The 26,734-nt window shown below is 36.5% G+C and overlaps 1 protein-coding gene across 7 annotated transcripts in view; it reads right to left on the bottom strand.

Moving 5' to 3' along the window:
* Positions 1 to 1,002: 1,002 nt before the first annotated feature.
* UBE2D3 (ubiquitin conjugating enzyme E2 D3) overlaps positions 1,003 to 26,734 on the bottom strand; it is a 30,321-nt gene continuing 4,589 nt past the window's right edge. For all 7 annotated transcript variants that reach the window (XM_084755927.1, XM_084755925.1, XM_084755922.1 and 4 more), the window contains 6 exons: positions 14,012 to 14,075; positions 13,884 to 13,915; positions 10,184 to 10,261; positions 9,057 to 9,162; positions 6,065 to 6,158; positions 1,003 to 4,054 (listed from right to left, as the gene is read on the bottom strand). In XM_084755927.1, coding sequence (XP_084612053.1) covers positions 4,009 to 4,054; positions 6,065 to 6,158; positions 9,057 to 9,162; positions 10,184 to 10,261; positions 13,884 to 13,915; positions 14,012 to 14,075 — 420 coding nt within the window. In that variant the 3' untranslated portion in view covers positions 1,003 to 4,008. The remainder of the gene's footprint in view (positions 4,055 to 6,064; positions 6,159 to 9,056; positions 9,163 to 10,183; positions 10,262 to 13,883; positions 13,916 to 14,011; positions 14,076 to 26,734) is intronic.

Below are 26,734 nucleotides of genomic sequence, written 5' to 3'. Positions count from 1 at the left end.
ACAAAAAGCCAGAGCTATTACAGAGAAAAACCCTGTGTCAAAACCCAAAAAGTCAAGATGCCTGTTTTGGGTCAGTGCACATGAGTACTCATATTTGAGGGTTAATTAAGAGGGTGAGTTTTGTCTTCAGAGAATTTGAAGTATTCTAAAGGTGCTCTCCAGAGGGCCAGGTGTATGAAAACAGGAAGGCAAGAGATAGAAACGGCTTTTTCCTTGACCTAATCACAAATCCAAGTTGGTCAGGGTAAATTAGAAATTTAAACAATTGAAGCCAGGTGGTGGTGGTACACACCTTTAATCTCAGCACTTGGGAGGCAAAGGCAGGTGGATCTGAGTTCAAGGCCAGCCTGGTCTACAGCGAGTTCCAGAACTGGCTAAGGCTACACAGAGACTCTTAAGAGGGTGTGTGACTACAAAACAGAAACTGCATCTTAAGAGAGCTGTTCCTTAAAAGAAAAAGGGAAAAAAAAAAAAGGCTAAGGTCCAAAGACCAAGAAATAGGGCAAGAAATACTGCACTCTGTAGAGCTTTGCTGCTGCCAAAAGCTATTTCCAAATGTTTATCATTAATTTTCTCGCTTCACCAGGGAAAACTGTTCTTACAGTACAAATCCCTCATACACTCTACTACAAGCATCCTTCAAATCTTACCTTCACCGTGAGAAGTCAGCTAAGTTTAACTAGGAGTAGGTAACATGTTCTCTAGGTACAAGTCACAAGACACTGTTTAGGTCAGTCTTTGAATCACATGTTGCTCTTTACAAGCTATTAGGCTCCACTTTTAAATCAGAAGCCGGGGCAGGATCCTTTGACTTGTATTCTAAAACATCCCAAACAACTCTGGTTCTGAATCACTTTGAAAATCAATATACTAATCCTCCCTACCTACATCAGTTTCTTTATAATAGCTGCTTCAATGTTATGTTCAAAACTTAAGCTCATGCAATATTAAATTCAAGTGCAGATTTCAATGTTAGCTGGAATTACTGAGTAAGACCAAAAGTGTGTTTAAACACAGACTTTAATGGTAACAATTCCTTTAAGCTCAATTAACTTTAGCTATTACAAGTCTTATGCAGATGTCACTATTAGACAACATTTAGTGACTTGCACTGGATTCCTCATAAAATAGAAGACAAATCCACTTAAAAAGTGTAACCAACAGTCATTGAACAGTTTTGTTATGTCAACACAGAACATGACTAATTTTAGTATTCCCCACCCCTGAATCACAAACACAGCATGATCAGTGTCTTAAGTATACTTCAACTAACCCATTAAAATAAAAAGTGAGTGTTTCACTACCCCTGAGACCACTAGTTAACCGTGGTTCATACTTTTAAATGTGAGTACACCCACACAAGGAAACAAACTATTCAGTTTAAAAAAAAAAATCTGATTATCTCATTGCAATCCTGCCCAAGGAAAAAACAGTCAAAAGGAAATTTACCATTAACAGGCCAACTGGACTCTAAAGACAAAATTTTTAAAAATTTATGCATTAAAAGGCATAGGACACACAAATAGTCTAGAATATTCAACCTAATAACTCATAAAGTCCTAGACCTGGCACTAGTGATGCCACACACTACTGGGTATGGTAGAGGAGAGCATATTTTTGGATTCTTTTGAAAATCTCATCATGGGTGATCCCAATGTGTCCAGTGTCTATACATTCAGAATGTTGGTTTTCCAGGTGCTTTACTGTTCTCTTAAACCTGGAGAAGCCTCTATGGCTTATTCCCTTAGAAGCAACATATGAAATGTTGTATAAAGCATCAAAGTCAGAGATGAGATCTGGACATACCCATTGATTCTAAAAATCAATGGTTTAAGGGAGTTATTTCTGTAAATGCCAAAAGGAGGGAAAACATCAGGTTGAAAGCCAATTAGGGATTCACTGCTCTATAAAAAAGTTCTTGTCATACTTGGCTTATAAGACACAGGCCTACTAAAGCTGTTTTGAGTACAAGAGTCTCAGAAAGGATCATTTTCTTAACAGAGCCAAAGAATACTGTTCTTAGCCTTGTGGGAACACTTGATTTGAAGCCAAAAGTTTTAATTTAGCATGACAACTACTACCCCAAGAACCCACAATTTAAGCAAAAGGTAAAATGGGGGATGGGAGTGAGAAGAAACTCACTGGAAAAATTGTATAGCTGAATTGGTATTTCCCAGTGTAAATACTTGTTACAGAATAAAGCCAGAACATCTTCAGAAGGCATGCACTTCACTTCCAGTTTAAAGAACCTTAAGCCAACAAATCATGTTCAAATTACATACTTAAATGTTTATAAAAAATTAAGCTTTTGCATTTATTTCTAGATTTCCATATCTGTGTGCAGACAAGGAATAAGATTGCACATAAATATAAGCAGTGCAAAAATGTGGAAGTGGAGACATCACATGTGCTAGAAATTAAATACAAAACTAAAAAAAAATTAAAGCAATGGATAAATTAAAGCTAGAAAAAGGCTGAAACTACAGGTTCAGAATTAGGGTGAAGAATGGTTAATGCCCTTACTACTACAGAAGATTTAGTGGCACAGATAGCACTTGTCAAACAAACAATCCAATAGCATTGACTTTTATTCATTCATGTTAAGTCACCTGAAATGATATCTGTTGCATTTAAATGCTCATTAATGTAAATGGCTGAACAAATCCATCTCAATGGATAGTCAATATCCCACAGTTAAGTCACTTCAACACAGCCTCATGACAACTCCCACACCAAAACAGTACTTTATTTTGTAAATTTTGACCCATTATTACTCCCAAGTTATATATATATATATATATTTTCAGCTGTTAAGTGTACAAGATGAAGAAAATTTAGTTAGAAGGGGATGCACCTGGAAAATAATTTTCTTGAACTCCATATACACGTTTCAAAACTGCTGAGTCCCAAGTCCACTTATGAACTCTAGGACTGCCATAATCATGTGCAGCATATTAAAGCTACACTTTTGAATAGCTTATTAATTCTGCATAAATCAGGTCAAGCAATGTGTCAACCTGTAACAGACTGTGCACTTTAACTGAACATGGCAATATATTCACTCTTTTGAACTTTACATCATCATTTGATGTCAAACAATGAAGCAAATCCCAACAGTATATACAAAAACAGCTTTGCATTTACAAAGGATTGTTTCCCATACTGATTAATCCAGGCAGCTAACTCATTGGTTTATGCAACTTTATTGAAGAAAAATAAATCAATTACTAGGAGAGCTATTAGTTGATCACTCATCCATTGACAACTCGCATCATTTATTCAGTGCTATATTAAACAGTATTGGAAGATAGATTAACTAATAGCTCCAAGCCTCCTAACAATTTAAATGAAAATTACAAAATGTTTTGAGACCCTATTTTGGAATACAAAGGGTGTTTGACTTCCAATTTCCATTCTCTGTAGAACAAGAACAGGTCATTCCTTTATTGACATGCATAAAATACATCACATTTTTCTGTTCTGCTGATGCTATAATTCAATACCAATTCTCCAGCCACATCAGTTATGAGCATAAAGTATATCATGTAACCTCAAATCTCTAACAGTGGAAGGCTTAAACAAGAATGGATGCTGCTAGAATAATGCTGCTTCCTTTGATGTGACAGCTGAGCATCCATCTCCCTCCCCCTCAGATGGCTTCTTCAGCATGTTAGAGCAGTGAGGATTGGTTTAGTCTCATAACCAAGTTAGAGTGAAGACATTGGCCACATAATACACATGCTCCAGTTTTTAAAAAAATTTCTGAATCTTGGGCAACTGTTCTCTTGTAACTACTTTACAGTTTCTAAAAGCAGTTATTGTCCAAAGCTGGAAGAACTTAAGTCTTCTCAGATGAGCATGTGAATGAATGGAGGGAGGTAAACAAAAAATAAAATTAAAAAAGATGAGGTCTGATAGGGGAGCAGCCGGATAAGAAAATCAAAAAAGGAACAGTAATTTAAAGTTTATTCCAGCTATAATGCAGGTTATTCTGACTTTAAGGTAGCATCACATGGCATACTTCTGAGTCCATTCCCGAGATATTCTGTTGTACCTGTAAATAAACAAATAAGCTATTTAAAAAAATAAAGAATTACTAGTATAATAATATACTATAGTAGTATATTATTACCGTATACTAATATAAGACAATGAAAATATTTCTATTGTACCTGAGGGTTCATCTTACATCACCTGTAATGGCTATGAATACAATAAAAGTCAACAAGGCGTATAAACAGCAGCACTAGCATTTAAAGCAGTGTGGGAAATGAGAGCCATGAAAGTGTTACTTAATAAACTAGTAAACACAAGTGGTCCTGAGATTAGGAGCCTTAACCCACCATCAATAAGGTAGTATATATTCTATCAAACTTTCAAGCTGGTTGTACATTCTGACAAATTTTTGCACATCAAAAAACCCCAATTGTACAGTTTACTACTGACTGTCCGAATAGTATGAATACATATGTTGCACATCAATAGAAATTTTGGCCAATGCTAGAACTATGCATACACTGTTACTGAGAAACTGAATCTGAAACCTAGATTGAGAAATTAGTTGGGTAGTGAAACTGCCTTTGAAACTTAGGCAGAAGAATAAGACATTGGAAAGGGTGATTAAAAAAAAAACCCAAACAGTAATTTTCAAGGAGCAGGCTTGAGTGGTTGCTATTTTAAATAAAAGTTTAGTAGCAGCGACTGCTGCTTATTTCCACTGAGGCTTGTTGAAGAATGGGATCTCTACGAATGCAACCACATTTCTGTTATAAAGATCAACAGATAACTTGTCAGAGAGCCAGGTTATTATTGAGGAATATCACCAATACTAACAAATACCATTTCTCCCATATAGTGTACTCCTATCATACAGGCTACTTTATTTACCCCAACCAAAAAAAGGGACAATACCTTAAGAAATTAGTACATAATAAATAGTGGAAAACTTAACAGGAAAAATATGACTAGTTTCATCTCAAACCAGTTTAATTTCAAGCCAAGTATATAGAGTTCAACTATTTCTTCTAAAGCTCAACATATTAAAAACTCTCTACCAATTCAGAGTTATGGCATAGAAAACCTTCTTCAAACAGCCAGCACTTTAAAACAAACATTTTATTTAGCATACAAAGAGCCACAAAATAAAGCTAATAATGCATGCTTGTCAGTCAGTAATGAACATTTAGTTTGGATGCTGAGGTTTAATTAAGTGTTTTTCTTTATATTACTACTACCTTCCTGATAAAACCATCACATTCCACAGTATTGACACAAAAATTTTTAAACACCATGGTAATATTAATAAAGAATAAAGATACTCTTTTATTTTTTACTTTCTACTAAAGCTATATAACTGCTCTGCCATGCAAAAATAATCTCAAGCAGTAGTGAAGACTGAGCATATATTTTCACACTAAACAGAGATCAAGCAGTTAAATAGTTTTCAGAAAACTGCCATATCTGTTACTTTTGGTTAGTTTATACAGTGCTTTAAAGCATGCAGCACTCAGTGCTGGCAGTACCATAAATAAGTGCACCATAGAGTGCAGATCCTCTTACCCTACAACATAGCGTATTTCTCTGTCCACTCTCTTGCTAACCTATTGTACCTAATTGAACAAGCACACTTAGCATTAATTATAACGTACGAAAGTTAAATGGTTAAGCTGAACAAAAAGATAATTCAAATATTTGATAGATTTATATCAAATGTTTACATTAGTACTATTTAAAAAATATTCATGGATTTTTCCCAAACTGAATAATTAAGGAAGTGTTTTAACATATTAGAAAACAAACATTTCAAAGGAGCTAGTCACTGTTATATATGCTAAAATCATTTATTTAACTGGCATGGCCTCATTCAGTAGCCCAGACCAGCTAAAAACTTCTAATGTTCCAGCCTCAACCATTATGCTGTCCCTTATTGCTTTTCTTATTGTGTTTTAGTGACTCGCTTACCAGAAACATAAAAAGGCGCTGTCACAAAATTTAGCCATAATAAGCTCAACTCATTAAATAAAACCGCTGTTTATAGTCATTCACTAAACAATTGCATACTTACTTATCTCTGTCTGTTTTATAGATCCGTGCAATCTCTGGCACTAGGGGGTCATCTGGGTTTGGATCACATAGCAGTGAACAAATGGATAAAAGAACTACAAGAAAAAAGGAAATCCATCCAATTTCAGGTGTTTTGATAAGCAAATGTTAAACTTAAAAATGTATACTAGACCTTGTCATAATTTTATTACTCAGCTACCTCAGCATCATTTCAAGAGAGTTCTATAGAAAACAAGTTTCTACTAAAAAAGAAATAGGAATATTAGAAATAAAAGCTCTGTTGGCACCAAAGTCAGTAATGTTAGGCCAAATGTAAGTTTTTGAAGTCAAATATGTCCTGCAAGTTTAGTTCTTTAAAGAAATAAAGAAAATCAAAGACAGTGTAAGAAAGAGGCATCAGAATTTAAAGATTTTCTTGGCACGCTAAGGGAATATAAAAGCTCTAGTACTAATTAAGTGTCAAGACTCAGACAAAATAAACAAAACAAGAAAGCAAACAAAAAACGCAAAGATTCTTTGCTCTGCACTAAAAAAAGGTTTCTCACAAAAACTATGAGCGCTATTTCACTAAAAGCTTTATTTTAATGAGTCGGAAGTAAAAATCACTGTCTAAAGAGACTGGTAAAAATGACATGATTTCTATAGTCCTCGGTGATCTTCAAGCTCTCCTATTCTGGTCTGTTCTACACACAGACATTAAAAATGCCAAGTATCATACAATACAGTTACACTCTAAGCATATATCAACACAAGACTATACTACACCAAAAAAGACTGAAGTGGTTTGAATGACCACTGGATGAAGAAAAACAAAAACAGCATAAGACAACATTGACTGCCACATAAGCCAAATATATGATAACAGCAGCAAACGCAATGTCAAATCAAATGAATGCACATAAATTGTAGAATATAATAACTCAGAAAAACACCAAATTTTCTAATTCTGACATGCTTAAAAACTTGTCAACAAGCAGGTTAACTTTTAAGAGGGAAACAGAACACCTATCAACTCAGTCTGCTTTTGTAGAAATATAATTCAAAAAAGTGAGTACATGCCAACAGGGAGAAAAACTAGAAACACTGTTAGAAAAGAAATTAAAAATTCAGAGAGGTTAAAAAAAATTAGTCCCCTTAAAGGAATAAAAATTGGTAAACACGACAAAAATCCCTCTAGAGATTCAAATGTATTTTAAAAAGCATATGGAGAAATGCCTGTGTGGTATGGTGCCTGTAAACACAACATACCCATTTCACTCTGCACTTACCAAACTCACAAATTATAGAACATTTTGATAAAAAGAAACAAAAAAACCCAAAACTAACAACTATTCCAAGTTTTAAAATAACAGTGGTTAATGTATCAAATACCCATAAGATTCTAATTACTAGCATTAAAAACATGACAAACATAATATTAAACTAATGCCTGAGCTTGTAAATTACTAAAGGTAGAGTATCATCATTAAAACATTGCTGGAGCTGGGCATGGTGGCACACCCCTTTAATCCCAGCACTTGGGAGGCAGAGGCAGGTAGATCATTGTGAGTTCACGGCCAGCCTGGTCTGCAAAGCAACTCCAGGACAGCCGAAGGCTAACACAGAGAAAACCTCGTCTTGAAAAAAACAAACAATAAAAACAGAAAACATTGCTGGAATTTAATTTCAAGAATGGAATGTCAAAACCTATTTGTCACTCAGAAACCAGAAGCTGACAAGGAGAAACTACTTCCATCTGGGGTGTCCCTGGAGATCTGAGGAACTTGTTAGGCCTAATAGACTATTTAAACTATAAGATCAGACTTTATATAGCAATCTTCTTCAAATTATAGAGAATCTAATTATAATCTTCTAATTATAGAGACTCATTATTAGACACAGAACGGCTATCATAGCTAAGTAACACCTAACTAAAGACAAGTTCAAAAAGAGATATAGAAAATCTATACCAGATGTTTGCTGGAGTAGAAAGATTTACAGATATAAATGCTGTTATCATGCCTCCCTATATTATCCTATTCTCACTAAAAGGCAACTAGTAGGGGCTAAAGAGATGGCCCAAAGAGGGGGACATACTGTTCTAGAGGACAGTTTTGTTTCACAGCACCCATTCTTCTTGTCCTCTTAAGTGCCTGTTAACTGCAGCTCCTGGGGATTTGGCATTCTCTTCTGGACTCCAAGATAACCTGCATTCATGTGCCTATCAAACCCCACACAATTGAACAGTTTAGTATCAAAAGAACAAGTTTATTAAAATTAACTTGGGGGCTGAGGCTCAGGACCACGGCAATAGCTCAATAGGTAAGAGCTCTGGCTACACAGCATAAAGACCTGAACTCAAACCCCTAGAACTCAAGTAAATGCTGGAAGCAGCTAGCTGTGTATGCTTGCACCCTATCATTGGTGAGTGGAGACAGGTGGACATAGAGTTATTGTGAACTTCTGGTCCAAAGATAGAACCTGTCCTAATGAAACAAAAGCAGGGAAGAGTTGGACACCTCTGGCTTCTGTATGCACTATGAACACAGTAAAAATAAACTTTGCTATTATGTGAAAAGAACTTATTAGGCAAATGCCCTCCCAACATAATTTTTACTTCTGACAAAAATCCCCTTGCAGTTTATGTTTCCTGATGAAAATAACCCCCAAACACACTAATTTGTGTTTTTAAGATCCAAGTCTGGCCACAGATTCTTTATCCAGCCAAGGATGACCTTGATTTCAGATCCTCCTGCCCTACTCCTAACCCTGTTATTGTTCAGGCATGTGCCACACCTGGTTTATAAAACACTGGGAGGGAAAAAAAGTAGGACTTGTACATGCCAGGCAAACACTCTATACCAAGTGAGCTACATTCCCAACCTTGCATGCAACTTTTTTAACAATGTTGTCACAATAAAAATATTTATCCAAGCAGAAATCAAGAATAAAGCCCCTTAATTGTTAGGAAATCAGAGTAGCTGAAGACGATTGCAGTGAAACTGTTATTTTACCTTTAGAAATAGTTAAAGCAGGAGACCACTGTGATCTTAGAATATCAAGACAAATGCTGCCATTACTGTTAATATTTGGATGATAAATTCTTGTTGTAAATGCAACCTACAAAAACAAACCACAAACACAGCCTTTAGATAGCTTTTCCAAATAAAACAAGTACCCTAGAGTTTAAAAAGCAAGGCTTAAATTACTGCACCTTACTATTGGTAGTGGTGAAGAGAGGATATAAAGAGAGGGGGAATGTGATCAAAGTGCATTATATATTTTTATATCTACATAGATGTATGAAAATTTAAACAAAACCAATTATTTTAATTAAAGGCTAATTTGAAAAAGTCAGCATCTGCCTCAGGAAAAAGTCACTGTAGATTAACTCTGATAGTACAGTTTAACTATCAAAAGGCAATCTGTAAGAGGACATTTAGGATACTTAAAATTATACAGGTATATATTCAAATTGTATTTTCACTGCAGATACAACAAAGAGTATAAACTATATTCCCAAAGGAACTATTTCAATGCACTTTTAACATTACTAAAGATGGCTAGAAAAATAAAATTTAATAATGCAATTACTTTCTAGTTATTCATACAGTATGAATTTGAGCTAATAGTTACAAAGAACCAAGGACCATATGCTCTGAACTCATTCTCCTGCTTTAGGCTACAGAGCACCAGGACCAAAGGTGTTGTGTCATGGATCAGCAACCTGGCCTTTAACACTATAAACCAGGCACCCAGTGCATTAAGCAACTGGAACTTTTGGTAACACATACTTAAAGCAAGTTGATTCTATAGTTTACTAGGTTCCCACTTATCGTAAGCACAGAAATACTTGCGCCTTGCAACTGACTACCTACCTACATTTATAGAGGTCAAATCTGTGTCTAATTTTTTAAAGTTATGAATCAGTAATAGGTCAGTATGATGACATACCGTTAATAGAAAAGTTCCAGAATAGTCTAACAGGAGTCATTATCTATATAAATGCAGGTCAATTTCCTATGTACTATTTTTATTCAATATGTACAAGCCTAAGCCTTGATTACACAGAACCCTCAAGTTCTAGGAACACACCTTTTCTAAAATAATCCATAACAGATTTTGGAGGGACAATACTCACCTTAGGTGGTTTGAAGGGGTAGTCTGTAGGAAAATGAATTGTCAAAAAGAATACACCACCTTGATATGGGCTGTCATTCTGTGAAGAGAAAAATAGGCTTAATATGTCAATATAATTCTTTAAAAAGAAAAAATATCCACTTTTTTTAATGAACCAAAATTACTTGCTACACTTCAATGAAGAAACTGAAATTGCAACCCTGCCCAATTCAGTTCATACTAATGTAAAATAAAGTTTAAGTAATAAACCCCAATTATTCACATAGATCCAATTTTATACATTACCTAAGAATTCTGAGGGGGACCCCAGAAATCTGGAATCCCAAATCCAACTCTCAAAATGAAAAGGGGGCTAATGAGATGGCTAAACCAGTAACGGCACTTGCCCCACAAGCCTGGTAACCTGAGTTTAATCCTTAGAGCCCATGTAAAAGGTGTCAGGAAAGAACTGACTTCAATGTTGTCTGTAACTTGCATTCACATTTCTTAACAAGTGTGCGAGCGTACACAGACACAATTTTAGGCAAAATACATTCAGCTATAAATTTAAAAAGCAAAGCATTATATATATAAAGAAGTATTTCTAACAAAGGCTACATAACGATATCTATTTTAAGCACTATTAAAGTTACCTCTAGAGGCAGAAATAATTGACAAAATTTACTTTTCATTTGGCACTGCAAAATTCTTGCATAAAATCATGAAAACTTCTCTTCAAAACTTAATACAGTATATCATCTACTCTACTCTTGAAAGTCAATTTCTAATTACCAGTGTCCTTTTCTCCTTTGTTCATCACAATGTGATCATAAATATTTAACCACGCTAATATGAAGATTTAAGAATGAAAGGATTTATAGTATGAAATGATATAAAAATAAAGTTCGAACAATAATCCTTAAAAACTGATTTTATCTAACTTCCCTCTTTATAGCTGATCATACTCAGTCCATTACTGACAATACAGCATTCTTCTATAGTTATACCACAGACTAAGGCAGAAGTTATTTGCTGCTGATTACCTTTCATATTAAAGAAAACTTAAGCCAGGCACAGTGATGCATGCCTTTAATCCCAGCAGGCGGGAGGCAGAGGCAGATGGATCGGTGTGAGTTCAAGGCCTGCCTGGTCTAACAAGTGAGCCCAGGACTGCTTGGACCTTTTCCCTCTGTATGGGGGGGAAATGTAAGACCCCTCTGCCCCTTTCCAACATTTAAGTTCAATAACTAGCAATCTTCTACCAATTCTTTCTGGTTCCAATTATTTCCAGAAAGAATAAGAGGTACGTCAAACAATTGTGTGAAATTTCATGAACTCAGAAGAATTTCCTGAGTATAACTCACTAAAATTCAAGTTTCTCTTTATTGAAACTTAAGTAAAGAACTTTTTAAAAGGTCCAACTATGTTTTCAAATGCTAATTTCAGTGCCTTGAGATCTGGTTATCACCCTGCCATGGGCACTGTTATGAATTTTGAACTATCTCCTGTAACTATGTGATGATAAGGAATGTTCCCCAATTGGCTAAATAAATATGCCAAAGCCTATGACTGGGTAAAAGAGGGGGGGGGCTGAGTTTTAGGTGCTCAGGCTTGGGTTCCAAAGTGAAAGAACAGAAGCCACCCTGGGAACCATCAGGTTGGCGAATGATTGGTTTTTATGTGGGTTTTCAAGGCACTAGAATTAGACTAGCTCAGAATCTGCTCAACATAGTGCTTACAGTCTAAAAATAAGTAAGTCTCTCTGTGTCGGTCATTGGGAAACTAGCTGGTTAAAAAAAAAAACTAATGCAACAACAATTTCCTCTATTAATACATAAAAATCATTCTATAAGATTTGGCACCCAAAGTGGGGTGTCAAAAATGTTAGGGTCATTTTTATATAGTGTTTGTGTCTGTTTCTCTCTTCATGCGGCTAGGACATAAACAATTGAGACTGAGCAGTTACCTCTCTATTCTTGGCTCTCTAAACTAACTTTGTATCCTCCCAGCGAACTTGCACTTTGTAGCCTTCTGTTCAGCTCCTTGATGCCTCCCAGACCTCTTTAGAGGCTGAATCCCCTTCTTCCTCTAACTCCTCCTCCCCTGGCTGGCAGAAGTCTAGCCCTATTTTCTCCCTGCTCAGCAATTTGCTGAGAACTGCTTTATTGGCATATCAGGGGACAATTGGGAAGCAGTGTTTATAAAACACTGAGATAGAAGATTCTCAAAACAAGCACCAGATATGGGTGGTGGTGGGGGTCACAGAAATGAGATTTCACTAACCCAATAACCTTATGCCTACACAAAAGACCAAAAATAAAGTCCTGTGGCCTTGCAATTCTAATTGCAATACCAGCCTGTTTCCAACAATTTTTGAGTCTACTTTTCTAACATTTTACAACTACTCTTGAACTCCCATCATCCCTGTCATGAATGTCTCCTACTAGCCTTTTATTATTTACTGGACTATCTTACTTTATTCTAACATGTCTCAGGCTACTGTTTACCCACACTTACTCCTCGACATAGCAGGTGCTTGCTCACTTTCAGTGAGTTAGAAAATGAGTAAGGTTATTAAAACCAGGTATGGTGACTCATGCCTACTAATTCTAGCTCTCAGAGTCTTGAGGTAGGAGGACAGATGAAAATGAGAACACTGTAGATTATAGCTGTGGATTATTTAAACAAGGCACACCCCAAATAAGTTGGTAACCTTAACTAACAAACAAACAAACTGAATTTGAACCTGGTTAAGTGCTTGTTGATCTAACCCATCTACTTACTAGGGGAACTCTTCCAAAAACATTTTTTCTCTTATAATTGTTATTAGATACCTAACAGCTAATGTTTCCCTATCTAGCATATTATTTACATTTACATTACTGCTGCACCCTCAAAATTTGGTAAGATATACATGTAACTTGAAATCCTAAAATACCCTCTAAATTAAAACAAAAAACAAACAAACAAACAAAACCCAAACCACTAAAGGTTAAATGTGCAAGGTACAATCTTACTCAAGGATGTTTTTAAGAGCAGTCTAATTCGCTGAAACTCTTAGACGGTAATCCAAAATTCTGAATATTCAATTATCCAGCAGTTTACCCAAGATAAAAAGGAATTTTGCTATATTCAAAATATCAAGCTCTGCCTATTTTATATAAATTTCTAGGTCTATATTTTTTTTTTAAAAATTAACCAAAGAACACCATTGTGCTAGATTTATTCCTGGCAGTTACCGTGCTTTGAAGAACAACCTATGGTGGAACCTCCCTTCAAGAAGCTCAATGACTGCTTGCCTCTGCCATACAAAAACCAAGACTAAGCCAATGCAAGGGATTCTGTGGTCCGCAGTTGGTACCCAAGAGAACAGAAACGTGTAATCAGAGATGCACATTTAGAACAGTGTTAACTGTGACCTATCAGAAATAGTATTAACTGGCCAGGCATGGTAGCACATACCTGTAATCCCAGCACTTAGGAGGCAGAGGCACGCAGATCTGTGAGTTTGAGGCTAGCCTGGTCTATAAAGCAAGTTAAGGACAGATAGGGCTACACAGAGAAACCCTGTCTCAAAAAACCAAAAACCAAATAAACAACAACAAAACCCCAAACAGTAACAAAAATACCATAAACTATACATTAAGGCCAAAAGACTAAAACTGTAATAAAGAGAATGCTGGATTTTCAATGAAAAGGAAAGTTGAAAAAAGAATACTTACAGGTCCCATAATTGTGGCTTGCCAGTGAAACACTAGAAAGGGAAGGAGGGAAAACAAAACAAAAGCCTCATTATCCAAAAAACACAACCTTCTAAAGTTAGTCATTACATAGAAACTAAGTTACTTACTGTCATCTCCAACTGGACCTGCAGAACATTGTGCTGGAGGGTCACGGGCCAAATCACTAAGTTCCTAAACCAAGACAGAAAATGGTAGGTTATGTAATCTAAATTTAAGAAAAGATATGCAGTTAAATAAACTTTTTTATTCCATTTCAAGGGACACAAAACCATGGTAAAACAATACATCCCAGTAGGAGAGAAATAAACTTTTAAGTAAGCTTAAATCTACTCCTGAAATATACTCGGTATGTTTAACAGACACATGCTGAAATAATCATCTTGGCTAGTGTATGTGTGTCATTTGAAAAACTATTTAGACCATCTCAAATGGTCCCTTTTTCTGTCTTAAATTCTTTTTCTCCCCTAAAAGTCTCACTGTTTTCCATGTGAAACCCCTCTTGTAGAGCTTCCATATTTAAATTTCTTGATTAATGTAAGCTGTTCATTCTTAGCTATTTTAAAAAATATTTGGAAGACTCAACTTTTCTAAGTAGAAAGATGAAATTTTCACAATTTCATTAAGAATGCACCTTAAGGGGGCTGGAGAGATGGCTCAAGGGTTAAGAGCCCTGTCTGTTCTTCCAAAGGTCCTGAGTTCCCAGCAACCACATGGTGGCTCACAACCATCTATAATGAGGTCTGGTGCCCGCTTCTGTCATGCAGGCACACATGTAAACAATACTGTACATGTAAATACTGTACACACGTACACACACACACACACACACACAGAATGCGCCTCCAAAACATGCATGTACGTGCCTAACCCTTCAATAGCCTATGATGTATGTAAACAAGTACATAATACTTTGTATAAAAGTAGTTTCCTTTATTAGACTTACAGGAAAAAAAGATACAGGTTTGATGATGATGGTATAGGTTTTACCTTACCAGTGTTAGTTATCAAGTAGATACACTCACTCTAATGTTACGACCCACCTCCCTTCAATACCTTAGCCCGGACGAATACAGGTGTAGCCGTAAGTTCTTTATATAAATATGTTAGCAGTCATTAAAAAACAAATAACAAAAACTAAACCAACTAGCTACATTTCCAAAGCCAAAGCAATTATGCCTGTTTTGGGCTCAATCTTCCAACATTAGCCTAGTTATCCTGCCCGCTTTTCCTTGCAAGTAGCCCAATCATAAGTGTAACATGTTTTAATTACTGATTCTTAAAAGACACAACAAAGGATCCTGTGGCCAATATCAACATATGACATCAATTCATTTAATTGAACATATTAACTCTCAATGACTTTACTAAACAAATTACAAAGCACAGAATATTCTGAATAAGCCCACTTCCCTCAATAATAGAGAATGGAAGAGAAGCTTTTAATTTAAATCCCTGAAAAACAACTACCTTGGTCAAAGAACACACAAAATTTCACAGCTCTTGTTAAGAGCATACAAGAGCCTCATTGTATAGTAACAAATTCAAGAAGCTAATAAAAATGCAGTTTTTATTAATATATTTCCAGATACATTGGTTTCATCTACTAAATAAAAAGCATATGCAGTGAACAGCATTCTCAAACATATAATTAACTCTAACATTAGCAAGTCTCATTTCCTGGTCCTTTTCAAACAAACACCTCCTCTTTTTTGAGAGTATTAGCCAATCTTATCCTCCAACCTTTATGAACAGAAATAGCATTTACTGTTTCTGCTGTGTGGTATGTACCAACTGGGTATGCTATGGCAATAGCCTTCAGACTAAGAACTAGATATGTGATGTGTATGGCTTAAGATAAAAGTCAAAGCTCTTAGATAGCATGATGGCACAATTTCATCTCTTTTCATACTACTAGTGGTTCCATTATTTCTCTTCAAGTGTTAAAGATTTTTGTGATTGTATGAAAATCTAATGGCTGATATGTCAAACACATTAGCAAATTGAGAACTTTACAAATACATTAATGCCAGATTGTATTAGATGGATGAAAACAAGTCCTGGGCACAGAACCTACAACTGCCTCAACACAGCAAGGCAAAAAATCTTTTAAGCATTTACCATGGGCTATAATCTCATTACAAACACAAGACTTTTCTGAGACAATTCAGTAGAGTATGAAATACCTGATGTTATTTCTGTGCATATATGTGTGCCTACATGAGTTTATGCATACTATGTTCACCTAGGTTTCCACAGAAGACAGAGGCCATCAGATCTTCTGGAATTGCAGGTACAGGCGGTTGTGAGACACCTCATATGGGGGTTGGGAATGGAACCTATTATCTTATAAGTGCTCTCAACCGTGACGCTATCTCTAGTCCCCAACAATATTCTTTTAAATGAAGGAATTTCAGAAGCACACTGTTGTGGTATATTCCAACAGAAATGTAAAAGGGATGGAAAGATGACTCAGCAGATAAGAATAGATGGCTATTCTTATAGAGGACCCAGGTTCAGTTCCAGCACCTGACAACCTCTTCTGGTCTGTAAGGGCACACATATACCTTAAAACCACAGTGATTGTCAAAAATTTACAATAATAAAAGAAAAGCATATACAGAACAATGCAGTATGAAAAATGTTTTCTCCATCCTAATGCTGGGTAAAACACAAAATATCCCACCAAAAATCCACAATCAACACTCTTTATTGCTCTAGTGTTTCAAGAGCTTATGTGTAAAAGACAAAGTTCCATTCTGACATAGATTCAGTCCATTGGAAATCTTTAAAACTGTCACTCAATTGGTGTAGAAAAATGTTTATGTACATGTATGCTCTATGTAAACACACAAGACCTGAATTTGTGAGCCACCATATGGATGCTGGGAAGCAAACAATTCTTATGCAAGAGCAGTAACTTAACCACTGAGCATCTCCAGCCCTCACAGTGCTAACTAATGAACTGTTCTTATATTGTGTTTTGAAAAAGCAACAACATCAAAAGCCTTTCTTTCCTGTATTACCCAGATTGGTCTTCTCATGAGTTCAACTAATCCTCCTCCATAGGATCCTGAACAGCCACGACTACAGTTGTTGAGTCCAATAAAAAAAATTAAGTTATAGGGGGCTAAAGAGATTGGCTCAGCTCTGTTCAGCCCAGTTTGCTCTTCCAGAGGTTCTGAGCTCAATTCCCAGGAACCATAAGGTGGCTCACAACCATCTATAATGTATGGTATGATGCCTTCTTCTAGCATGTAGATGTACATTCAAGTAAGAACATTCATATAAGTCAACAAATCTTTTTTTTTAAAGAGGAATGTAGCGTTTTAAAAGTTTTAAATATAGCTTTTTAATAATGTCATTAAAATGTCTCTAATTTGCTGTTTAATAAATGTATTTTAAAAATACTAACAAGCAACAGTTGGGTGTGGTGGCATCTGTGTTCTCAGTATTAAGAAGGTTAAAGCAAGGGAAAAAAAAATCACTGAAGTCGAAAGCAAGCACCACTCTGTATCAAGACCTGGTTCATGAATGAATGGATAATTAATTCAGCACTAAGATTTTTGTAGACTAGACTTGATATGGAAAGTTAATGCTAAGAAGATTTTTGATATAAGAAATGAACGGCTGGAGAGATGGCTCAGCAGTTAAGAGCATGTCTGCTCTTCCAGAGGTCCTGAGTTCAATTTCTGGCAACAATATGATGGCTCACAACTATCTACACTAGCATCAGGTGTCCACTGCTGGCACACAGGTGTACATGCAGATAGCACTCATATACATAAAATAAATAAAACTTAAGAAAAAAAAAAACTGGACATGGTGGCACACACCTTTAATCCCAGCATATGGGAGGCAGAGACAGGTGGATCACTGTGAGCTCGAGGGCAGCCTGGTCTACAAGTGTGTCTAGGACACTGAGGAAACCCTGTCTTGAAAAACCAACACCCCCCCCCCCCAAAAAAAACCTAAAAGAGAAGAAACAAAGCATGCAGGTAGATAGATCCATCCACTTCAGTTAATGATAAGAAAAGTCTAGGTTGGGGAGGACAGCCTAAGAATCAGATATTGACTCTTTATAGACATTAGGATTGGTTGACATATAATCTTGATGAAGGGATTGTGTACCCTGAAAATGACTTTAAAAGAACAAAGCGGGAAGCAATAGATCCTCAAATGCAAGCATCAATTAAGTAATACTTAACCTCATACAATAATGCAAAAGACAAACACAAAACACAAAATAAACAGTCCTGATACTCTTGCCATTTTACTTATGAAACATAGGACTAGCTGCTTATATAGGAACCAAACAGCAAGAGATCCCTCAACCTACCATCTTCATCGTTCTCTCTGCTCTTTGCCTATTTACTCTACTTTCAATATCAGTAAGACAAAGTTCACCTTAAACCTCTAATCACTGTTTTACTGAAATCTTGTATTGAAAACAACACAACAACAACAACAACCAACGCTAGGGGCTAGAGAAGTGCCCCAGTAGTTCCAGCACCAACCACCAGGCAGCTCATAACTACCTCTATCTAAGGCCAGATTCAGGGAACCCAATGCCCTTTTCTGGCCTTGGAAGGCACTGTGTGTGGCATGTGCCCAACCACGCATACACATACACATAACACATACTAGGTAAAAATAACATGCTGTGGCATGTGCCCAACCACGCATACACATACACATAACACATACTAGGTAAAAATAACATGCTAATTACCTCAAGCTATTCAGTTATGGAACTGTTTGAGACAAGAAGTGTCTCAGATTTCATCATACACATAAAATTCTGAAACAACTACATATACAGAAGATATTGTGCGGCCCAAGTCTAAACAAAGAACTCAGTTGTATTTTATATATACCAGCTATGCCAAAGGCATTTACTTAAGTCATCAAGTCTCACAGACATAGCTTGTCAATATCAAGTAACACAAACTTTCATTAATTTAATTGTAATGGCAAACTCCATTATCACTACTGGAATACTCACTGTACTTAATCAAGGTGGTAAAAAACAAAATTTGTGTATTACTACTTCCAAACTCTATGCTACTGTCCCAAAAAGTAAATATTCAATTAAAATCCAAGCATCTTACTTACCTATGCAATACAAACGGCAAAAGCAACTTAAAAATAAGGCTAGGAGCATGTACTCTAATGTTATCAGTTTGGAATCTTTTAAACTACCTACCTACACTTAATATTTCCTCAATTCTAAAACAGGAACATCTTTTTTAATGTGAATTTTGAGAGATAAATAAGACTTAGAAGTGTTACAATACAACATAGCAGGTAGATAACACTTTTTTTTTTTTAAAGACAGGGTTTCTCTGTGTAGCCTTGGCTGTCTTAGACTTTGTAGACCAGGATGGCCTCGAACTCACAGCGATCCACCTGCCTCTGCCTCCCAAGTGCTGGGATTAAAGATGTGCGTCACCACGCCTGGCCCATGCTATTCTTTTTTTTTTTTATAATATTTATTTATTATTATGTACACAATGTTCTGCCTGCATGTACACCTGTAGGCCAGAAGAGGGCATCAGATCACATTACAAGTGGTTGTGAACCACCATGTGGTTGCTGGGAATTGAACTCAGGACCTTTGGAAGAGCAGGCAGTGCTCTTAACCACTGAGCCATCTCTCCAGCCCTTGCCCATACTATTCTTTTTTTTTTTTTTTTTTTTTTTTTTTGGTGGTGGTGGGGTTTCGAGACAGGGTTTTTATGTGTAACCTTAGCTGTCCTGGACTTGCTTTGTAGACCAGGCTGGCCTGGAACTCACAGCCATCACACCTGCCTCTGCCTCCCGAGTGATGGGATTAAAGGTGTGCACCACCACTGCAGACCATTTGCAAACCAACCATCTGGAAGTCAGGCCTTGACATCTAGGCTTGGTAGTAACTACAGCCTTAGGATAGGGAAAATATTTCCAGACCTTGCTGGTCAGCCCACCTAACATAAAAGCAGTGAGATCCAAATTCCCCCAAGACTTGTCTCAAAATATATGATGGGGACACAAGAGAATAAATGTTGACCTCTGGTCTCTTAACAGGCATGTACACACATGAAAACTCACACAAAACATTTCAATAATCGTTGGCCTAAACAAGTATCTAACCAACAGTTTTAAATTTATTTTACTTATAAAGATGATCAGAAAACTGTAAAAGTTAACTATTATACATCAAGGTACTACCTTGGTAAATCTTATGAAGAATAAGAAAACTGGTGTTCTACATGCTATTTCTGAACCAGTCAGCCTTTAAATGCTAGCATTACCATTCCTTTAGAATAAAGGAATACTTTCAGATTTTTATTTCCTTTAACCTCAGGCTCTTGTTACCTAAGTCATTTTCTTATTTCCTTCCCTTTTAAATAAGTTCTAAGTATCTATTTCCCAAATTTCCACGACCAAGACATCCCTGCAGCAATAATCCAAGATTTTAAAGTAAAGCCAGTCAAAGTAAAGTCATTTTCAAGTTCATACACTAAAATCTACTTCATATTCAATACAAAGTTAGGCTGAGGTCTGTTAGGAATAAATGGTCTATTAAGAGTATGTTATGTAGCCAGGCGTAGCCAGGTGTGGTGGCACATGCCTTTAATCCCAGCACTTAGGAGGCAGGTGGATGGCTGTGAGTTCAAGGCCAGTCTGGTCTACAAAGTGAGTGCAGGTCAGCCAAGGCAGGTTACACAGAGAAACCCTGTCTTGAAAAACTTAAAAAAAGGTTATGTTATGTGCCTGCTGTGTCATGATGCTTTAAGTCTTGTTCATCTCAAAATTCATATTAAGAAAGACATTACCTATTTTAGAATTGAGGAAACAAAGTAGATTTAAGAAGCCAAGGAGGCTTTTCCAATCAAGAAAAATAAAATCCTGAAAGCTCTCACATGGTCTAATTCACCTAATTAGGTTAAAAATCTCATAGAAGTACTTAAGACTGCAATAAACACTACATCCCTCATCTATTATTTCCTGAAGACTTTGTAGGCAGCATAGCAAAACTTTGTCTGTATACTAAGCAAAACAATCAGTGGCTAGATTACTGTAAAGTAAATTAGTACACAACCACTACATTCTTAAAAATCATTTTTATTTTATGTGTTTGAGTATTTGCCTAAAATTCACATGCATATGTGTTTGCCCAAGGAGGCCAGAAGAGGAAGTTAGATACCCTGCAGCTGAATCCTGGTCTTCTAAAGAGTAGCCAGCGCATGCTGGAGAGGCGGCTCAGTGGGTAACAGTACTGGCTGCTCTTCCAGAGGTCCTGAGTTCAATTCCCAGCAATCACATGGTGGCTCTCAACCATCTGTAATGGGAACTGATGTGTGAAGACAGATTATTCTTATAAATTAAAATAAATATTTGCTGGGCATGGTGGTGTACGCCTTTAATCCCAGCACTCGGGAGGCAGACCCAGGCAGATCACTGTGAATTTGAGGACAACATGGCCCACAAAGTTAGTGTAGGACAGCCAAGGCTACACAGAGAAACCCTGTCTTGAAAAACCAGAGTAGTTATCACTCCAAACTCCGAGAGCCATCTCCCCAGGCCCCAAATTTTTATTCCGAGGCATTTCTAAGAGAGCCCATAGAGTTTAAGGGGGTCTTTACTCCAATCATCATTATGGAGTAGAGCATCTCTTTGATACTTCATAGTTGAAAACATGAAACGGCTGCCAGCAAGACCTACACCTAAACATAATACTATAGGGTTTTGTTTTGTTTTGCATGTCTGTACCTCTACTGTCTTGGTATCTTAGTTAGAGATGGGCTGTACGAGCAGTAAAGTTACCAAAGACTACAAAAACAGTGGGCCAAAATATCAAAAACAAAGACTTAAAGTAATCATGCTGGAAAAAATACAAAATTATCTGACTTGCGCATCCAGAATGCTTAGTAAATTGAAATGTAATAACTGAATAATAAAGCTGTACAACTACATTAGATAAGCCGCAAGAAAGATTCCATGTCTCTATCACAATTTATCTCAGACCCATGACAAACATTACTTGTATGTCATCAGCACAGCCAGAAGGACAGTATTTATGAAAGGGAAAACTCTACTAGTAACCCTGCCATTAAGGCCTAACTCCATAAACCTATTCAACTTTGTAGATTTCTGTTACAATCTGAGAGGCTTGTCAAATTTTAATTCAATACAGGGGCAAGGCCAAGCAATGGATCATACCCCTGTATACAGTATATTACTACTACACTACCATGTTCTAGTATCAGTTCCAATCTGACACCAACCTTGTATTTTAGCACATAACTAATAGTAGGTAATAAGACTTTAAGAATCTTTATTGTTTTTTTTAAAGTTAACTTCCTGTATTTTACTTAGGAGTCCACTTTTTCAGACAGCTCTTGCTGCACACCTATCTTAACACTACTTCTGAGATAAAATAAAGGCAAGTAGCAGGAATTAAAGGAACCTCCAAAAAATGTTTTGAGGTTATAAATCACCCTTAGCTGTCCATTACAACAATACAACAACTGCTGCAATTTAAAAGACTTTCTTACATAAGTTAATTAAAATGCCAAATAAAAAAGCTTCTCAGAAATGTGTGGTTACTAGCAATTATTTCCAGAAGATACTTGGCAAAAAATTATGTGAACAAACTTGACAGAAGTGTAGACATGAACAATCAAACGGAATTGCCATTTAGCTGGCATAGTCCAGGCAGGAGGATAAAGTCTGAGCAAGCCCAGAAAATAGTATACTTCATTTCAAAAAGCCAAAACCCAAACCACAACAAAATTTATGCCCCTTTAAAATCAGTTTGTTTGTAACCTTTCCTGTGGAAACCTTAAGTTTCTTTTTATCCTAAGGATTAAAAGATATGTCTTGTGCACTACACTGCCTTACATCACTGACAAGGCATTAGCTTCCTGTTTAGTTCTAATTATAGGTGAGACAAGTATGCTTGTTTATTAGACAAGGTACTAAGAATGGCCTGAGTGAATAATACTACAATCTTCTTTCTTTAGATCACCCTTGAAGGTAAGTCACGTAAGATTACTCGAATCTAGGCCTGGTGACAACCATATGTAGCCCTACTAAGGCTCTATTCTCAGAAAAATCTTTGTGTAAGCAGTTTTGGAATAGAAAGAAAGCTTTAATCCATGAAAGCAAATCAGGTGTTTCACAGATAGGAAACTGAGCAGGAATCTAGTAGTAGTAAATATTCACTGGTTAGGAGTAATGTAAATGAATATTTCCATCCTGAAACATCTAATCAAGAAATACTAAATCACAATTGAGAAAGCTCAAAGTAAGGTGCCTAGATGATAAATTTCATGTCTAAACAAGGCGTAAAATACAAACTTTTCCCTTCCTTCCCTCACATTAACAGGCCTGAGGATAATTTGTTTTGTGTTGAGACAGTGTATTTAGCTACATTCCCAGGGTGACCTCCAATTTATATTGTCATACCTTAGTCTCCGGAGTGTAGACTATAGGTATATACTACCTTAGCTGCCAGAGGAGTTTTAAGAATACAACAGTATAGGACAAACTGGCTATACACTAAGATATTTAGTCCACTCATTAACACTAGTGAATTTCGAATTAAGATCACTGCCACGTAGGAAGCTGACAATACCCTCATTACAATACAGAATAGCAAAGAAGCTTGACAAACCTTTGAAAATAAGTAGCACAAAGTGACAAATATACAAATGTGTGTAATGACTTTTCCCACCAAAGTACAAATTTTCATGACTGATATGTATTCCTGATTTTTAAAAATTCAATTACAACCCCAATGAAATACCCATGAAACTAACCCCAAGCTAATTAGCAAGTTCAGACTCCCCAATGAACATTTCAAAATAATGTATTTCTAGAAATGATTTATAAGACCTCACATTGTTGTATTCATAAAAAGCCAGAATCTCCCAAAATAAAAATGTAATAATGTCAAAACCTACCTGAAAAATAGCTCTTATATACAGCAATAGATGTAATTTCTATTAAGGCCCGCAATGCACCTGGATTTGGTGGCAGACAACTGTAATCCAGATGGGAGGCAGAGAGGGAGGATGGCTCTAAGTTCGAGGCCAATACTATACAGTCAATCCCCACCTCAAAACAAAAAACAAGAAACAAAAACCAAACAAACAAAAAACCCCAACAACAAAAAAACAAGAAACAAAACCAAACAAACAAAAAGAAAACCCTGCAAAAAGAAATTGAACAAATAGATAAATAAAAGCACAATCACCAAGTGGGCAACAAGCCCAGTCCTGTAATAGTCATTATTGAGCAGTCAGGACGCTCCAAGCTAGCCTTTGTGTGAGACACTGCCTCAAAATTTAATTCAAACCCTCTCTCAACCAATAGAACCCCCCACCCCGGTCAAGAGCCCCATAAAGAAAACTTATTTGAGAATCGGGAATTGATTTAAGAGGTGCTCAAGCCTTGGAAGCAAAATGTAAAGTTTGTCACCGTAGTTATACAAGTTGCTTTGGGGTATCCAACTTAACCTTTCTGTGCATACACTGGGTTTAACACAGCAGATAAGCAGATGATGAAAGACAAGAATAGTGTGTCACAACTGCGTTTATCAAAGTCAACCCTAACCCTGAGACACTGGATGACTAGGATTCCCCCACTCACCTAAGTATTTTTTACAATATAAATCAGCCTTGGAGATTAAAAAAAAACAAAACTAAAAACAAGCATGGTGGTGGCAGCCGCCTTTAATCCCAGAGGCAGGTGGATGGCTATGAGTTCGAGGTCAGCCTGGTCTACAACGTGAATACAACATGAGTCTCGGACTACTGAGGGCACAGAGAAACCCTGTCTTGAAAAACCAACCAACCAGCTGGGCGCTGGTGGCACACACCTTTAATCTCAACATTCGGGAGGCAGAGGCAGGCGGATCGCTGTGAGTTGGAGGCCACCTGGTCTACAAACAAAATGAGTCCAGGTCAGCCAGACTACACAGAGAAACCCTGTCTTTAAAACTAACAAACAAACAACCAAACAAATGTGAAAACAAAAAACCAAAATTCCCAGCACAGGACAAGCCTATTAGCCTACAAAACTTGAAGCACTATTTTAAGAGTCTAGCACTTAACACAGCAGTTTCTAGCCATAAACTATCCAAGAATTAAATATATTACATTCCAGCCTTAAATTTACAAATTAGTTGTAACATAAAACCCAGCCTAAATCCTCACTATTTATACGAGGTAGAAGACAGCATATCTCAGCAAAAAATCAAAACAAAACCACAGTCATTCAATAGGAATTTAAATGGTCCAAAAGACAGTTTAGAAACCTATTCTAGTTGTGGGACTGAACAAGTCAAAAGTCACCTTGTGGGTCTGCTACTTCATCCGTATAATGGAGTACCTCACATGGCTGTCTTGAGGCCCACTACCTACTAGAGCTCCTATGCTAGGTCTTAGCTATTACAGAAACCTGAAAAATGGTTACCAGAACAATGTAGAATTAGATAGAAGGCCTGGGTTCTAGCCCCAACTCTGCTACATCATAAACCCCTGGGCGAGTTTTGTTTTTTTCTTCAAAGTGAAGATGTCAACTGTACCCACTTTTCCACATTTGTTTTAAGAAAATTAGAAATTGTTTGAAAGAGTTATGAAATATTGCAAATACTTTGGAATTCAGCTTCTAAAATGTCCATTTAATAACAGTACCACATTACAATTTAGTCCAAATAGCAAATAGTAAAGCAAACACACACACAAAGATTTTAAAAAATTATCTTTATGAAAGATTTTAAAAGTCAAAAATATAAAAAGCTGGGAGTGGTGGCGCACACCTGTGACCCAGCACTTGGAGAGGCAGAAGCAGGCGGATCTGGTTTCCATAGTGAGTACAGGACAGCCAAAGCTACACAGAAAGACCCTGTCTCGAAAAAACAAAAACCTTAACAATAACTTATACTAATTTATCACTAAAGCTTACAGTGGTATAAGCATTTTAATAAAATATTAATGAGAACTACAGGCATGTTTGTAGTGGATGTAAACATGTTAATACTTGTTTAGGGAAACCAGAAGATTTCAAAGTAGGGAATTAAAAAACAAAACAAAAAACAAAACCTCATGGCAATGGCTAATTGTCCCCTTATTTTTAGAGAAATGATGCCTTAAGAAAAAGGCACCCTCTTCCTGAACTTTCATAAACTATGGCTATCTGGGTGTCATTTTTTAAAAGTAGCCTCATGATTCTAACAGTGGGGATGGGGGGAGATAGTCAACAGATACACTAGGATGTTTATACAGGTTCAAGCAGCCATTTGGCATATAGTTTCCTGATATAGAAATTTTACATTATTAAGTATCAATACATAATTCTTTAAACTTAAAAATATCTGTTTTCTGTCACTCCAGTATGTAGAAAAATCCCTGGTACTGACTAGAGAAATGGATAAATTTGTTGAGAGCGTGACTCTAATCTGTGTTTTTTACTACAAATGATCACACTTAATCATTTCTGCCTCACTAGGGCTCTAAGTCATTAAAATGGTGCCAGAACTGGGTATCACTTGTAAAAGTAAAAGTACCAAGACCTCCCTTCAGAATGTTGTTTTACACTTATAAAAGTAATGGAGCTGAATTTTGATGGTCACTGAATGTTAGTCTCCATATTAAGTATGCTGCAAAGCACAAAAAACATCTCTAACACGAGGCTCAATCTCAAAATTGTCACACCAGGTGGTTACTTTAAAGTTATCTTCTCAAGTTATCCAAAGCCTCGAATCCTAAGGTTTCCTCCTCACTGTCGCACATCTTCAAGAATACGAACTGCTCAGCTACTGTCTTGCATAGAACTACGATGAT

The sequence above is a fragment of the Acomys minous genome, assembly GCF_964271855.1.
Source record: "Acomys minous genome assembly, chromosome: 14".
Lineage (NCBI taxonomy): Eukaryota > Metazoa > Chordata > Mammalia > Rodentia > Muridae > Acomys > Acomys minous.
This window is presented reverse-complemented; position numbering and strand designations above follow the sequence as displayed.